This window comes from Lonchura striata, chromosome 7, assembly GCF_046129695.1.
Source record: "Lonchura striata isolate bLonStr1 chromosome 7, bLonStr1.mat, whole genome shotgun sequence".
NCBI classification, from domain to species: Eukaryota; Metazoa; Chordata; class Aves; order Passeriformes; family Estrildidae; genus Lonchura; species Lonchura striata.
This window is the reverse complement of record NC_134609.1, coordinates 25912355-25928105: the sequence shown is the minus strand read 5'-3', so window position 1 is coordinate 25928105 and position 15751 is coordinate 25912355. Positions and strand designations below refer to the sequence as shown.

At 40.5% G+C, this 15751-nt stretch overlaps 1 protein-coding gene across 1 annotated transcript; it reads right to left on the bottom strand.

Annotated features, from left to right (window-relative positions):
* Positions 1–2328: 2328 nt before the first annotated feature.
* Positions 2329–13701, bottom strand: LOC110474116 (inactive pancreatic lipase-related protein 1-like). The gene is made up of 13 exons (XM_021537264.3): positions 13692–13701; positions 13259–13307; positions 12337–12491; positions 11767–11892; positions 9677–9811; positions 8550–8658; positions 7344–7463; positions 6974–7093; positions 5436–5554; positions 5180–5309; positions 4094–4205; positions 3595–3762; positions 2329–2392 (listed from the first exon to the last, which is right to left on the bottom strand). The coding sequence occupies exons 2-13, from the start codon at positions 13305–13307 to the stop codon at positions 2329–2331; spliced, it is 1407 nt and encodes a 468-aa protein (XP_021392939.2). The 5' UTR covers positions 13692–13701.
* Positions 13702–15751: the final 2050 nt, after the last annotated feature.

Genomic DNA, 15751 nt, shown 5'->3' with positions numbered 1-15751 from the left:
GATTATATGGTAAAGAGCATAATTTATATATCTCAAGCGTTCTGCTTTTGTCACTGCCATCGTTAAGGAATTTGACACGTTTGCAGGAGAACAATATATGTCAACTGAAATATATACCAATTAGCCCTAAATGGGACACTGAAATGAATGATGCATGTGCATGCTATACTTACAAGTAATAACATGTGGTTTAAAGTCGCTCGCGTTTTCAAACAAGAATTCTTTTTATGTTGTCATTTTAAAAATCTAATATTTCAAAAGGTCAGGAATAAATAGCACCATTAGCATTAAAAGCTAGCTAAAGGGAAAGTAATTTGTTGTTCATTTAACATTGCATTTTATGTAATAGCTTTGTAAAGTGTTCGGGAGGGGGGGAGAGATTTTATTCTGCTAAAACAGGATGACGGCAGCTCCAGTTCATTATTAAAAGGAGATTTTTTATTATGCTATTGTCAACTTTAACGTCTTGATTCTGTTAGGTGTTTGTTAAAATTACACGGGCTGCTGAAGTGGCTATGGCAAAGGATAATGCTGAGAATATCATAACTGTCAAAACAATTGTGTAGGCAAGAACCTGCTTATTCCAAGATAATGGAACAAAAGACAAAGGAGAAACTCTTCTGCAGTGTTAGGAAGTTAATAACCCTGTTGAGGTTTCCTCAGCAGGAGGCACTGAGATCGGGACACCAAATCCCAGGGGGCACAAACAGGGAAGGCAGGAGGAAGCAGGCCATGCCCAGGGGATGGGGGCTGCATGAAAACCCAGCATCAGACACCAGCTCCCCTGTCCATGGCTATTCATAAACCCAGAACTATTTATCTTCCTGGAGAGGGTTTGTGTGTTCCTCCCAGGACTGGAAGAAGTGTGAAATCCTCTGTTCCTGTGGCTGGATCCTCTTCCTCCTTCCCACCTGCAGCTGTGCAGCCGTGGAAAGCCAAGGAAGGTATTACAGGAGCAACTCAGAGCTGGACTTAGCCGAGCCTGATGCAGGACAAAGAACTCAAATCCTTGTATTTATTAGGCCTGACTCTATTATTCTACCACTATAAGACAGACCGCATTTGGGAAAAACTGGAGACAAAATAAATGCCAGCTTTTAAGTGTCCTTCTGGACAGCACAGGCTGGGAGGAAAACATACAAAGAGAGCTCTGCTGTGTGCTTGTTGCACTTGCTGCTGCCTGAGGAGCTGCACAGGGAGAGAAGGAATGTAGCAGGGGGAATACTCCAGGAATTCAACAAATTCAACCAGCCTGGTGTTGAAAATTTCCAGAGATGGGGCACCTAACACATCTCAGGGCAACCTGGGCCAGTTTTAACACTCCTGTAAAACAGAACTTCTTCCATACATCTAATCTAAATCAAATAGTACCTTTTAATCTAAGCAAGAAGCAGAAGTGCAGTTTAGAAGGTTTTTAAACATAAAAGCAAGCCTTCATGTCTCTGTCTGAAATTGCTGGAGGATATTCTCTTCAGTTGTGTTAAAGCAAGGAGCACTTTGGCTTTTATATAAAGAACTTACTTCAGCCCAGGGCATCTCCATAGGTTGCTAATCTTCAGTGCTAATGTTTCTTTGTCTATTATTTACATCGCCTATCTCCTTTCCATCACCCTGTGAGAGCTGGCAGAATGCACTCAAAAAACAAACAAACAAAAAACCCCAAACAAACAAACAAAAAAATCCAACCCAAATAAACCCGCTGCTTTTTTTTTTTCTATACTAGAAAAGTAGTGCTCCAACACAAAATAAATTGGTTTCCTCCTCCACCACTACACAGAATCTAAAGCCTTGCCAGGGGGGTTGATGTCTTTCAGGACAGGGTGTCCTGGGTGAGGAAAGGTCACCCAGAGGGACAGAAGGAGCAGACTGCCCCAGTCTGGGGAACATCAGGAGAAAGTGAGAGAAGGTCCCCAGCAGCAGTAGATGTGTGTAGCAGCAGATCCCCAGCAGTTCTGTGAGGTTTTATCAGTGAGGATGAGCTTCCTTTAGAAGCAGAGGAGATACGGCCCCCTCGTCCAGCAAAACACTGGGGGACATGAGGCAGGATTACATGGGGACAGAAATTAATTTGTTTCTGTTACCTGCCCCCTTTCCTCTAGTTTGAAATGATTTTGGAACAGGCTGAAAGCAGGGAAATTCTTCAACATGTTTTGGCACATTCACTCCTAAAGCCACTCTAAAAATTCTGTCCACAGACTTAACCTCTGCCTCCCAAACCAGCCAAAGCCCACCCCAAACAACACACACCATCAGTATTAGAGCTGCAGATTTTGTTTTCTGTATGAGTAGCCTTTATTGGTAACAAGATTTGGGGATCCCAGTGTGCTGTTAGCAAGCAGTCAGAGTCTGCAGGACATCCTCCCTCACGGTCTCAGAACCACAGAAATGGTACCTGAGGACAAAGGAGATGAAAGCACCTTGAGCTGCCAGCAGTTGTTGAAATTATACAAGTGGATTTACTTTGATGGTAACACAACATGATTTGTCATTTGAGGCAACTGAACAGAGCAAACTTTGAGCTTCTAAATTTGAAATACTGCTGGGGAAAGCATTGGTATACTGTATTCATTCTGCTTCATTGCCCATCTTTAGTGTTACAATTCTGGGGTTTTCCCCCAGATTTTGTGCTACCATCTCCATAGAGATGGCCACAACTACTTGTGCAAAGGTGACAAGTCAGTAGAAGGGTGAGTTCCTATCTACAGAAATACACTTTGTCAGCAACATGCTTTGGTGACTGGAAACTACAACCAGACTTAGGACCTCTGCTTAAGGGGAGTTCAAGTGCTGCTTGGCTGTAATAATTTCACTTTCTTTTAAACTGTTTCCACCTCCCATATTGCCTTTTAAGTGATGGAATTTTAACCGTGCATTTGAAAATAGAATAAATAAAATTTAAACTGTACCTCCTGTTCTAGATACCAACTCATGATGTGGATAAAATAAAATAACTGATCAAGAAAATGAAGGGATTCATGTTTAAAAGTCCAGGAAAATTAGTAAACCTGAATCAGTAAACTATGCTTCTATAATCTGAAGATCCAAGCCATACTTCACAAAGTCTTCAGAAATCAATTTTAGCCTCTTCAGCTTTATATGTAGCCTTTCAGTGCAGGCTCCAAGTGTCAGGGTTCCTCATTGGAAGGGTGGGTTTATTATCACCATCCTCTTTAGTCAGTCATGACCTTAGGGGTCACCAATACCAATGGAATACTTGGCTGGTTCCAACTGAGAGTGAATCAAACCCACAAATAATCTGGTTTTGGGGACAGTAGGAGTTTAACAAGATTGATGCTGATATTCCAAGCCAGCATTAATTTTTCTCATCCAAAGGGTTATACAGAAAGTTTGCTCTTCTAAAGCCTGGAGAGATTTTCAGTTTTTATTTGAGGTTATTTAAGGCAAAGGGTTGAAGTAGTAGTGAATAGAACTATGGATGAACAGTATCTTGAAAAGAAGGAACGAAAAGGTTTCCTTGAGAATCTTTTCCTTTAAATGACTTAAATAGCTTTTCTTGTGAAAAGGCTTCCACTCATAATTTTGTCACCTATCTTCTCCAGTAACTTTCAAGATTTTCACAATGGGTATACTTACTCGGTTCTATTTTGTCCAGCTTCTACTGTGATAGTAGAAGCTCCCAGTTTAGGAAGAGTTGGGTTTATCCAATTGTTGTTCCAAAGAAATTTAACCTTGGTAACTTCTCCTACATTAACTTCTGCATCAATATAGGCTGTGTAAGTGTTACCTGGTTTGAGGGTACCCCTGTGAAAAACAGCATTTTATGGATGTGAGGCATGGCAACATTTACAGTTAATTACCAGTTTTGTCAAAGGCTCTGCTGTGGTGGCAAGAGGGTAGGAATTTACCAGAGAGACAACATTTATCCTATTATATGGCAGCAACATTATTGCCAGATTTCTGATGTAAGTCATCCCAAACCACTCTTTCTCAGAGGCAGCAAAGGCAGGTGGGCCTGATATGCTGCCTTGTTGTCTTTCTCTTCATAGGATCAATTTAAACAGAATTATTAATTACAAATAAAAATTAAGGGTTCTAGAAGAAAAGGTTATTTTCTAGTGAATTTTTAACTTACTTGGTGATCTGGTACTGCTTTGTGTTCCCACCAGTGCCATACAGGGCAACATTTACATATCCTCTCACTTTGCTCTTTCCAGAGAGGGTCACGTTTACTTTGTACCTCCAAACTACACAGAAGAAATACAGTGACTTAGATTGTACCCAGGGTGAAACAGTCCCCAAAATATTAAATTGTAGGTGTTGGGGGTTTTTTTTGTGTCTGTACAGTATAGTTGAGAGCAGAAAATACAAAACAGGAGCGAGTCTATCTATTGTTATGTCCTAATGGGATCAACATGAGAAATGGAAGACCTTTGTGTTACCTTCTGGGAGAGAAAAAAGACAAAACTAGTCCATATTGTAGTAAATATGACACAGATCTCAGCATTTTGACCATGAAGGTTTTCATACAGAATGGAGCTGGAAATAAAGGGTTGTTAGGGATAAATACAGATGCAGAATCTAAGCAGCACAAAAGAATTCTGAAGCTCCAGGAAAATAATTTTTGTGGGTGGGAACTTCCTTTTAGAGTGCAATTAGCAAAAGGAGCTCAAGAGGATTCTTGATTTGTGCTTACAAGGGCAAACTAAGCAGTGTGTTGTGAGAGCTGGTGTTTAGGATAGCTGAGGATGTAAAGGAGCTCATCTTGTCCATCCAGTTCTGAAACCAGCTGTGATCAGCTTGTTCTTGGCCTTTGTCAAATGGAGTTTTTGGCATCTCCAATGATGGAGATTTCCCAGCTTCCCTGGGCCCCTCTTGCTGCGTTTAATCACTGCCATTGTGATGTAATTTTCGTACTATTTAATAAGAAATTCCCTTTCTGCATGCACCTTCTGAGCATTGTCTCTCCTCCCTGCTCCTTGAACCTTGCAGTCCTCTAAACATCTCAGTACCCTCCACTAGACTCCAGAGTTTGTGAGGAACTTTCTTGTCCTGTAGGGCCTCAAACTGGCACTAGTGGTGGGACAAAAGAGGAAAAAGCACAAGGAACAGAAGAGATTTTGTACTGTGATGAGATCTGTTCATCTGCTAAAGTTAATCTCAAATAAGAAAATAAAACTTTTAGGAGGAGTAAGTAGCAATGGAAGCATTAGAAACTCACGAGGAAAATCCCTGGCCTCTCCAGTATTCAGGTAAAATTTCATGAAATCATTTTTAACCTTGTCCTTGAATTTGTCTGCATAGTGACCCATATTTGGGCATCCCTCTTCTGGGCATGGGAAACAGTTTCCCTAGTGAAAACAAATATATCTATTAATAACATTATCCAGCCAGACAAGGAAAAAAAAAATTAGTCAAAGGATTTATTTTTAATAGTTTTCAATAGGGCCCATCCCGAAGCTCTGAGAAATACTTACTTCTTGAAAAAGCTCATATGAAGGACAAAGATAGCCTAAAAATCCGTCCGGGTAGATGATGCTGTCCGAGTAATACTTGTAACTCCGCAAGTGATTGCAAGCCACGAAGTCCCGAGTTCCTACAAAAAGATACCCCCAGGTTAATTCTCCTTTTCTTTTCCCACTCAAGGACAGAAACCCACGTCACTGACGTGCATCATTCCTCCCCAAAAACCTCATCACGATTCCTGGAGAATCAAAGGTGATTTTGGAACCTTACTTGCTTCTGATGCACTCACGCCCTAAGCAATGTCACCGGCCCAACAGGTATAAAATGAAAACTTGAAAAGCTTCGTGGAGACCGACTGTGCAGCTCAGCCCAACCCCTGCCCCTCAAAAAACACTTATTCAAGCAATCTGACCGAGTTTAACAATAGAAACCAGAGCTGCCTGAAGCAGGTCTTTTGTAGGCAACAGTTTCATTACCATAACAAAGGAAAACCAAATGAAAAGTATTTAACAGTGAACTTCCTAGGGCACTGCTGATTTGCTCCAGCTGAGGGCTTCAAAACAAAATTATTATTATTTAGGGGGTACTTAAGAAAGGGAGACTCTTAAAATTAAAATAATGAATATATTATTTTCCTTTGTGTTGCCTGTATTTTCCTGACTTCAGGTTAAAAAGAAGACCATATACTATGCAGTTATTCCTTTGTGCTTTAATTCTCCATTATTGATAACAAGTTTACTCTATCAAAAAAAAAAAGGGGATTAGAATGAAAAAGTAATGCCTCCAGCTGCATTGAATAAAACCTGGAGTAAAAGGCTAGCTATCACAAATAGGATAATGGATTACAAGAGTTTAAGTTATTTGCAGTAGTGTAAGAAAGACCTCAGATAATGTACTGAAAAATCTCCACAGCAGAAATCTTTGGGGGTTTTTATTTATTTATTTTTTTAATCTTATGTGCAATTTAATTTTAGACAGATACATAGGAATCCTCTGATACTTAGAGAACCACATAAAACAACAAAGAACAATGTATTTGAGCAACTATGTGCCAATCTTTTTTTAGCTGCCTAAAAATAGACAAAATGACATCACTTCAATCCAACTCTGATTGTAATCTGTAACTCAACAAGGAATCTAATTAATTGCTCTATCTCCGAAGAGTTTCAGCTGAAGACACTCTCCCAGGAGTAGCTATGAACATCTTTGCCCAATTCCACCAGAGCTGCCGCTGGGCAATTAGACACAAAATGCAATGTGTTGTTAAAAGACCCTTCAAAATGTTTGGCACAGCTCCAGCAACTTTTGTTTCAGATATTAGATCCTTTAGAGGAAACACATTTTCCAGAGGCAAACCCTTTGTCTTGTTTATTTTTTAATAAGCTCTGGAAAAGCAGTGTGTTCTGAGCATTTTAGCAGCTTCACTGCAGCCTGCAGCTGCCATAGCTGCAAACACCAAAAGCTAATGTAAAACACCTGAATTAAGGAAAGATAAGTGGCTACACTTTCTGGGCTTCCCCTGAACTGGAAATGCAAACAACACTCTTACCTTCCCAGATGCCATCGAGATCTACAATCTGTGAAATAGGGTTCTTCCCACACCCAGGCATCTCCTTCCCTCCGTTTGGATAAAAGTCAATATGTCCTATAGCTGGGCTCATGCCAAAACCTGGAGCATTTGAAACAGGGGTAAGCATATTTTAAATTAATATTGTCCCCTACCTGTAGCTGCTGGTTTCACATTTTCCTGTATGTGGTGTTTTAGGACAGGAGCTGTTAGTGACTAAAATGGTGAATTCATTCTCTTCTGCCCAGTACAACAGCCTCGGTGAACAATCAGGACACTGAAGTGCCACAGGGCATAAATAATTCAGTAGAGCAAATAATAAATAATCAGTAGAATAGAGCTTCATACTCACCTAAGTTGGGGATTGTGGGAGCTGAGTCTGTGTGGATAATGTCAACAAAGTCTGCATCAGATTTATCCAGTCTGACTTCAATTGGAGTGCCTTGAAAATAAGGTTGTGCAGGGTCCAGTCCTGAGAGAAAAAGAGTAGTGTTATGTATATATAAAGAAATTTAGGTGTAGAATCATTTTAGATATCATTGATTGATTGTATACAGTGAATATCACAAATATAGTTGCCTATGGTTCTTATATCTAGGCAATATAGGCATTAATAAAATGAGGATGTGTGCTCTCTGTTACCAAGTAGTTTTTCTCCCAGGAAGTCACCTGTGGGAAGCCTATTAAATTTTACTGCTTTATCTGCTTACAGCAATACTGAATGCCAACACTTGGAATTAACTTTTTCTTAAATTGAACTTCTCTTTAATAACATTGCTCAAACTTAGGTTAATATGTCTGCATCCCAAGTAACTGATCCATCTGTGTGGTTTCTAGAGTCCCTTGCTTGAGAGTACTCAGAGGAATTTGTGCTGAGAGCACCACCCCTGCTTGGAGGTGTTGAAACCTGCCTGCCTATGTCGGGCTCCAGTCAGATTTTGGGAAAAACATCTAGTTTTGAAGCAGTGAGCTTTGCTTTTGAACCTAGCAGAAAATGGAATCAATTTGCTTCCCAAATTGCTGCAGCAATTTCAGATGCTTGTAAAGTCTTGTAATTTGCTGCCTTATACTTGCATCTCTTCTTGCCCCTAGGCAGCTTATTTTGGGTTTGCTTTTAAACTGAATTTTGTAGACTATTAGTCCAAATTTCACCAAGCCTGAAATCCCCGAGGAAAAATAACAACTGAAAAGGGTTTTGTTAATATTGTCCAAAATGTTCTTTTATCCGTGAAGGGCCACTCTGCTTAATGCACAATGCCCTTGGCATTGCCTACGTGATGAATAAGGAGATCAAACCCACAGTTTTACCCCGTGGAAGTGCTGAACATGTTTTAAAAAATCCTTTTGCTGTGTAACCTGTGCGCAAGGAAAATAACTATCACGCTCTTTCCCCTCCGCTTAGCGCAGCGCTGCTCCTTGGGGTAGAGCGTGAAAGGAGCATAATATTGCATTTAATATTGCCATTCCCCCTGACTATGCTGCAGCCCAGAGGTGCAAGGAGAGGGGAGGTGGGCACAGGGTTTGTGTGGGCTCTGCTGGCGGGGCCGGGGTCACTGACCGGTTATTCTGCCGATGCCCGGGCGCCTCCGGCCGGCCTCGCCAGCAACGTGTGCTCCCAGGCTGTGGCCGATGATGTGGACGTCAGCTGGGGAGTAGCCAAACTCATCCTGACAAAACAGAAACAAACACTGCTGTGCCCCTGTGTGTCAGCAACAGGGAAGGTTTCAAAGGGGCTGGGAAACTACTTTTAATTTGCCTGCTGGCTCAGGAATTCTTCTAGGATTTTGGTGTCTCTTTGCTGGTTACTTCTGTCCAGCACATAGATTTTCCAAACCTCCTTATTCAGCTGCTGCCCTGGTTTGGAGGTTGTTGTAACTCCAGGCAGCTCTGTCAAGAGTCCTGAGAGCCTCTCAGGGGGACCATTAAGGTTCACAGAATTCTTGTCTGGCTTGCAAGAATAGGCCAGGCAGGAACTCCTAGTTACACCTGGCGGGATAAGCACCACGCAAAGCTGGAGGAGGTCATGAGATGAGCCTCCTTCAGCCTTTTTGGGCAGGAATTCAGTGGCTGCAATGCAGACGTGGAGAATGAGATGTGGGTCAGAGCATTGCTAGACCCAGCACACTCTCTAGTTTTAGTTATTTATAGTTCTTTTATGGGAAATTTGTGTTGAAAGCAATTAGATTAAGAGAAGGCTTCAGACCAAGCTTCACTTCCCATGTGAAGCTGGCTGCAAAAGGAGCCACCTCCTGTGGGTTTGGGCACTGTCCACCAGAGCTTTCCCTGGGGCAGCTGGTGGGTCCTGCCTGGCCCCAGCCAGTGCTGCCAGCTGGTTTTCTGGTGTTCTTGTGAGCTCATTGGTTCTGTCTCCGTGAGAAAGAAGTTTGCCATATCCATTATTTCTGCATATTTAGTTTTACACTGCATTTGTCAACATTTTCAGACTAACTCTTTGGCTGTACTATGAGAATTTCTTGTAGAATTTCCTCTCCTTAAGTTGGCAGGCCCTGCTGCTATCACACAATATTCTCCTTTTTAAAAAAATTGTGCTGTTTGTTTTCAGCACAACTGATCGTGGAGTAGAGGACAATATCTTCTGCTGGTTACATCCACATCTGTGAAAGTTCCAGAGCTGTATTTCTTTCAAATCAGTATTATGCTATAGCTTAGAAAGCAGACTCTTACCATGAGGACATTTACAAAATAAGCGATCTCAGCGCCCACGACACGGGCGTTGTTCGATGCCTGGGTGTACTGACACCTTGCACCTCTCATCCAGTTCACACAGATGCAGTTCACATCCTCCACAGTAAGCATCCTCTGTTTTGTAAAACAAAAGTAAAATCCATGGTAAATAGAATGTAGGATCAGTTCATGTTGGTCATTGTGGCTCAGCTACTAGATCCTGTGTGAACTTGTGTGAGAATGATTTGAAAACCAAAGCTGTAGCATGGATGTGTGCTCAGAGGGGGTTGTGTGATCACACAATGCTGAAAGAGGGTGATATGTAATGTAGTAATCATTTCAAATACCCAGAGCTGTATTTTTTACAGAAAGGAGAGGAAAATCTATAATGAAACTTTCAATTTTTATTTTCAAACTTAGTATGTAACACTAAATAAGAGTTCTACTTATTCACTTCAGTGATTTAAAAGTACTACTTAAATTCAATTAGAATATTTTTGATAGTAAAAGTCAATAGTGGTTTTCTGATGCAGATTTGTAAGAAAAATAATATTTTTATAAGATGGTGTACAAACTGTGGGTGTTAATTTCATATATATGGCTGTACTTGGAAATATGCATATGCAGAGACTTTGCCACAGAATCAGAAGCTTTACTGAGCTGGACTGTTTGGCTAAAAGTATTTTGTTTTAGCAGCTTAAGTATATGGCAACAACTGACAAAGGACAAAAAAGGCAATAAAATTGTTTGTGACCATACTAGAAGTGGTAAAAAATATGCAGATAGGATTATCACCTCATTGGAAGGAAAGCAAGTAACAGATACACAGAGGAGGATTGATGTATTCACAATCCCCTTTGCTCCACTTTTTTATTGAAAAGATTCACTGAGACCAATTTGTTTCTAAATATAAACTAGAGTATTGTGATAAAACACAGCCTACAATAATAGATGAATTTAAGGATTTATCTCATGCCTCTACATCCTGGAAATTGATCAAATGGATTTAAGGGACAAGCTGAAAAAAAAATTGTGAGCTACCTCATTGATTGTGAAGTTCCAGGAAACAAACCTCTATTTTAAAGTGCAACATGTAAGACAGAAAATTATAAAAACATCAATCTGCTTCTGATACTTGAAGCAAATTATTAAATGACAAATCCAACAGTCATCCATTGGTGTTCTTTTCTTTTGATCTAGCATCAGAAGAAGCAGACAATGGGGATGCAATAAATGTGAAATACCTTGATTTTAGTTTCACATGGTTTCTCATAGTGTTCTCATAAGTAAAACAGGAATACAGTATTTTAAAAAAATTTTTGTGCTGTTATTGGTTGAAAAACCTTATTCTCAAAGTGCCATCAACTGGTATTGTGCTCTGTGCTGCATGACCAGGGACTTTCATTAACTCCAGCTGCAATTAAAAGCATATTTGGAGGACTTCAGAAAACCACAAGCTGGAATTGCACTTTGTATAGGGACAGAATTAGGAAATAATTTGTGGAATTAGCACAAAAATCAATTACGCAGAGGGCTTTACTACATTCAGTGCTCATAGCAAGACCTAGGTTGAAAGCTTTGTTTGAAATTCTCCCCTTGAGGTCCCCTTTGGATGTACATTTTTATTCTTTATTGCTCTTGGCAATGGCCAGCCCACGTGCTCAGCCTCCAGCAGCCACATGGCAGCCCAAACCTTCCTGAAAGCCCTTCCACTTCTAGAAACCTTCTCTTGGCTGCAGCAACAGCATGCAGGAGCAGAGTCTGCAGTTATTTCTGGAATCACCCCAATCCTAGCCAGTATCTCACTCCATGGTCTGTGTTCTTTTTACCAAAAAAAAAGGACATTTACTGAGTCAAATCTTCTTGTCACTCACTGCACTAAAGAGAAAAGCTCAATGAATTTTACCTCATGATTTCCTCAAGGTGCAAAGCTGCATCTTCAATGTGGAAATAATCTGAAAATGTGAACTATTTTTTGCTTTCTTATCACTACAAATACCATGAGAAAAATTGGTAAGAAATAGAGAAAACGTACAATTTATATTAATGTGTTTATAAATGCAAACTAAGGGTGCCCCTGTGGTACCTACCTTGCACATATCTGACAGCCAGTTTTCTTCTCCATTGTCTATAAATCCATGTACAATAAATCTGGTCTTCCTGCTTTCATTAAAATTTGAGGCCTTGATTGTTGAATTATCAACAGCAGACACCTCCTACATTAATGTAGATTTAAAATTAATTAAATTAGCATAGATAAGAACTTAATAAACCTTTAAATCTGCTTTTTGTAAATAAGCTTGCAAAATTGCAGACATGAACCGTGCTTATCTTGCAGATATTTAAAGGTTTTGCAATACTGAACTCATCTGCAAGAATTCACATGAAGGTTCATGTGTATCTCCATTTGAAGCAAGCTTTGACACTCAGAGCAGACAATATTTCAGCATGCTTTCATTTTATCTGTGGAAAAAAATTACCCCAAAATGCTCAGTTTCCCAGTAGTTCTCAGTAGGGACCCTGCCAAGCAGCTGGAAGAGGTGGTCTTTTAAATAAAGTGAAAGTTTGGCCATTTCTAACATTTTTCAGGAATGTGAGTCTGTGTCTATTTACAAGTTTTGCATGGGATTCACTAATGTTTAAACCATGACAGTTCTTACTTGATAGACATCAGTGTTTTCTCGAGTGTACAGGAGGAACTGGGTGCCTACTCGCTCTGGTTTCCAGGGTAATTTGTAGATTGGCCTTTCCACAGTCCCAGACCATGGCACATCATCTGTGAAGCACCCAAGCCTTTCAAAGCAAACTTCTCTGCCTGTAGCATGAAGACCAAAAAAAAAAAAAAAAAAAAAAAAGTGTGAATGAGCAGAGAAATGGAGCAGTCAGAACTCATAGCATAGCTTCTCTGGGGGTCTTTTTTTTTTATCCTGGAAGATCCCACATTCTACAGAAAGCCAAGACCAGTAGTTGCTCTTTCCTAGATCTTGAGAGGCTGCAGTTTGCCCCAAGTAGAGAAACCACCCTCTTGCTCATCACCAAAATCTTCAGAGGATTCCTCTGTGGTATCCTTGGCTACCCTCCCCCAGCTGCTGCTTTGCCCAAGGCAGAGACAGCTGATGAGTTTCTCCTAATGCCAAGCCAAAATACTGCAGATAATCAGCAATAAATTGAGACTGTGCTGAACAGCTGACTGCACATGGGAAATTTTATACTTGACAAGTCTTCAGCTGAATACAAAGCTATGCCCTCATTAGACTGCCTCCCTACCTGCCCTGGCTTTTTTTTTCATTTCTATCATTACTAAGAACACAAGAAACAATTCCCCATGTTTAGCAGAGCAGTAGCTTTGTTCTGATATAGGAAACATCAGCTTTTCTTGCTCACTCCTAGGGCAGAATTCCCTGAGTGGAGAAGAAAGGCAACCTGCACACTCTCATCTCATCATTCTTGTATGGAAAAGTGAACCACATTAACCTCAATCAGCAAGCTTTAAAGCACCAGGGTGTGGAGTAACACCTAGAAAATAGGTGGAAAATACAGCAGCATAGAAAGGTAATACAAACACTAACCCCATATGCTTACCTTCTGCTGTGCTGAGCAGAAACAGGGCAAGAATCCAAATTCCAAGCATCTGGAACAGCAGAAAAAGAAGCAGCTAGGATTTGCTAACCCTCTCATTTAGCAAGCAGACTCAGCCCCCTGGTGCTGAATTTTCTCAAGGTGAGCAGAGAGCCTGTTGTTTCTGCAGGATGTGTCCCTGACTGCTGTGTGTGCCAGACAGGTTGAGTCTGATTTGTTTGCTTGCTCCATGAGAGATTGAGAGCCATGAATATACAAAATCATAGCTTAAATCCAGGCTGATTTTTTTTCCTTCTAATCAGATGTACAGGAGCTACTTTAGAATTAGCATGAGGAGTAGAGAACATGAGCTGCCATTCCCCTTCACACTCCTGTGCTGTGAGAAACCACAAATCTGACAAGGCACAAGGGAAAAAACCAAACATGAACTACTCACGATGCAGCCTTGAAGCTCCTGGCATTAATGTGTGACCTTTGCGTGTACTTTTATAGCCTGCTTTATCCTTGGAAAGTTTCCTAGAAAGATAGGAGTATTTGTTTCAAGTTATTGTTTATAGATAAGCTGGAAAACAACTTAAATTGTTGGTTTCTCTGATAGCTCCAAAATCCATGGATACAGCTTTCTTGAATAATGAGCTGGATCCCACAATATGATAGGAGCTTCAGAAGTTGGTGATTCCCAGGCAGCAACTCATCAGAAGTGTCCCATTAAAGAGAATTATATGGATCTGTGTGTCTTGTCTGGGCTGGGAAGGCTTTTATTTTTGGTGTTGAATAGCTGGGGTGTCGGAAATCTACTGGGGGAGTTAGTAGGGAACCACATCATTTTTAAGTCCCATTCCTTGCCCTGTATCAACTGACTTCAGATGTGAAATGCTCCTGTGTTTTTTGGGCCTTTTGATGGAGACTTATCCCTTTTGGAAAACTTTTATTTGGGTTGGTATATTCTTTTCATAGTGAAAGAGTCTGACCTTCACCTGGCTTAATTTCCTTGCTGAATTAAGTAAATGTAGAAGGACAGTTGTGTAACCCTTGGGATCCTTTCTATATTATCCATGTAACACAAACTTTGAGAGAAGTTCTGAGTGATAAACTGAGAGCAAACACTCTGGAAATATATACAAATAGCATACAAAATTCCTACAAAGATATTTAGATTATTCTAGTAGAAACATCAACTAACAGGTGAAAAGCAGCCTGTGAAAATGCACAAGACTTGGTCTGGCAGCCCCTTGAACCTGTTTGTCTCTAGGAGAAGGCTCTAAGTGAACTCAAGAAGAAATGACACCTGAGTTGACTCCACTTAAAAAGTTTCATCAGCTTGCCTATGCTTTATGGCCTTACATGTTTGCAGAGTTTCTGTTCCCTGATCTCCACCTCTGGGAATGACCAAATGGATACCAGGTGTTCCACTGCTATCATCAGTGATAATGGAGTTTATTTCTTTAAACTAAATTCTTTAAGCTAAATTTTATTTTTATTAAGATACCACCTTTGATACTGATTTAGAGCTCAGTGCTTCTGTGTTTAGTTGAAGTGGGATTTTGGCTTGTAAACAGGTTTGGATCAGTGGAATCAGTACATGCCCCAGTGCACTGATAAGATTTAACACTTGTTCAAAATGAGGGGAGGAACAGTGTTTCCCACTTAATTTAAGAGCTGGAAAAGATTTGAGTTAGGATTTTATCTGTTAGTCTGCTGCTCTTATTCAATACTGTAATAATACAGGTCAGACACAATAAATGCACAATTCCTTAGGCCATGGTCAGTTGGATTTCAGCTGCTTGCTTCTCCTTTGGACAGGGCTGGGATGCAGTCCCTCCATGCCATGCAGGCTGCTCTGTGCCTGGAGGAGATGCTCTGGCCCCACACCTGGAGGCTTTGGAAGAAGGAGGGGTTTTGACTAAAAAAAAAAAAAAAAGATAAATTAAGGCACAGCTATGTTTCTCCAGTCCTAAAGAAGGTGGAATAGGAAGCAGGCAGAGGAGAGGACTGGATTTCTGGTGTTCAGGATGCTGTGGCTCTCTCTTGGGACACTGGAGCTTCCCAGCATTGTTCATGTTTTCCTTGCCATGTGTCTGTTCCCCAGGAGACTTGCAGGACTCAGAACTGCAGGTCTCTCTGGCTGAACCTCACACTTGTGTTTAATTATGCTTTTAATTTTTTTTACAGTTGTGTTTAATCAAGACTACAACAGGGCTGGAGTTTTTCTTAAAAAAATCATTCAGATGTCTATACTCATAAATGTGTTCTCATAGTATTTCTACCCCTATTTCTTAGAACTTTACCTGCCCAAGTGCTTGTACGTCATTTATCAAAATGGGAAAATGAGAGTAAATAAATTATTAACTCTTTCTTCCTCTTCATTAGCCCAGAGTTTGGGTTTTATATTTGGAAAATCCACTGCCTTGGTCTCTTACAGGTGCAGGAGGCTCATTCATGGTTGCAGAACAGTAATGGTCATTTTAAACGTGAAATAGTCAGTCCCAGGTTTTG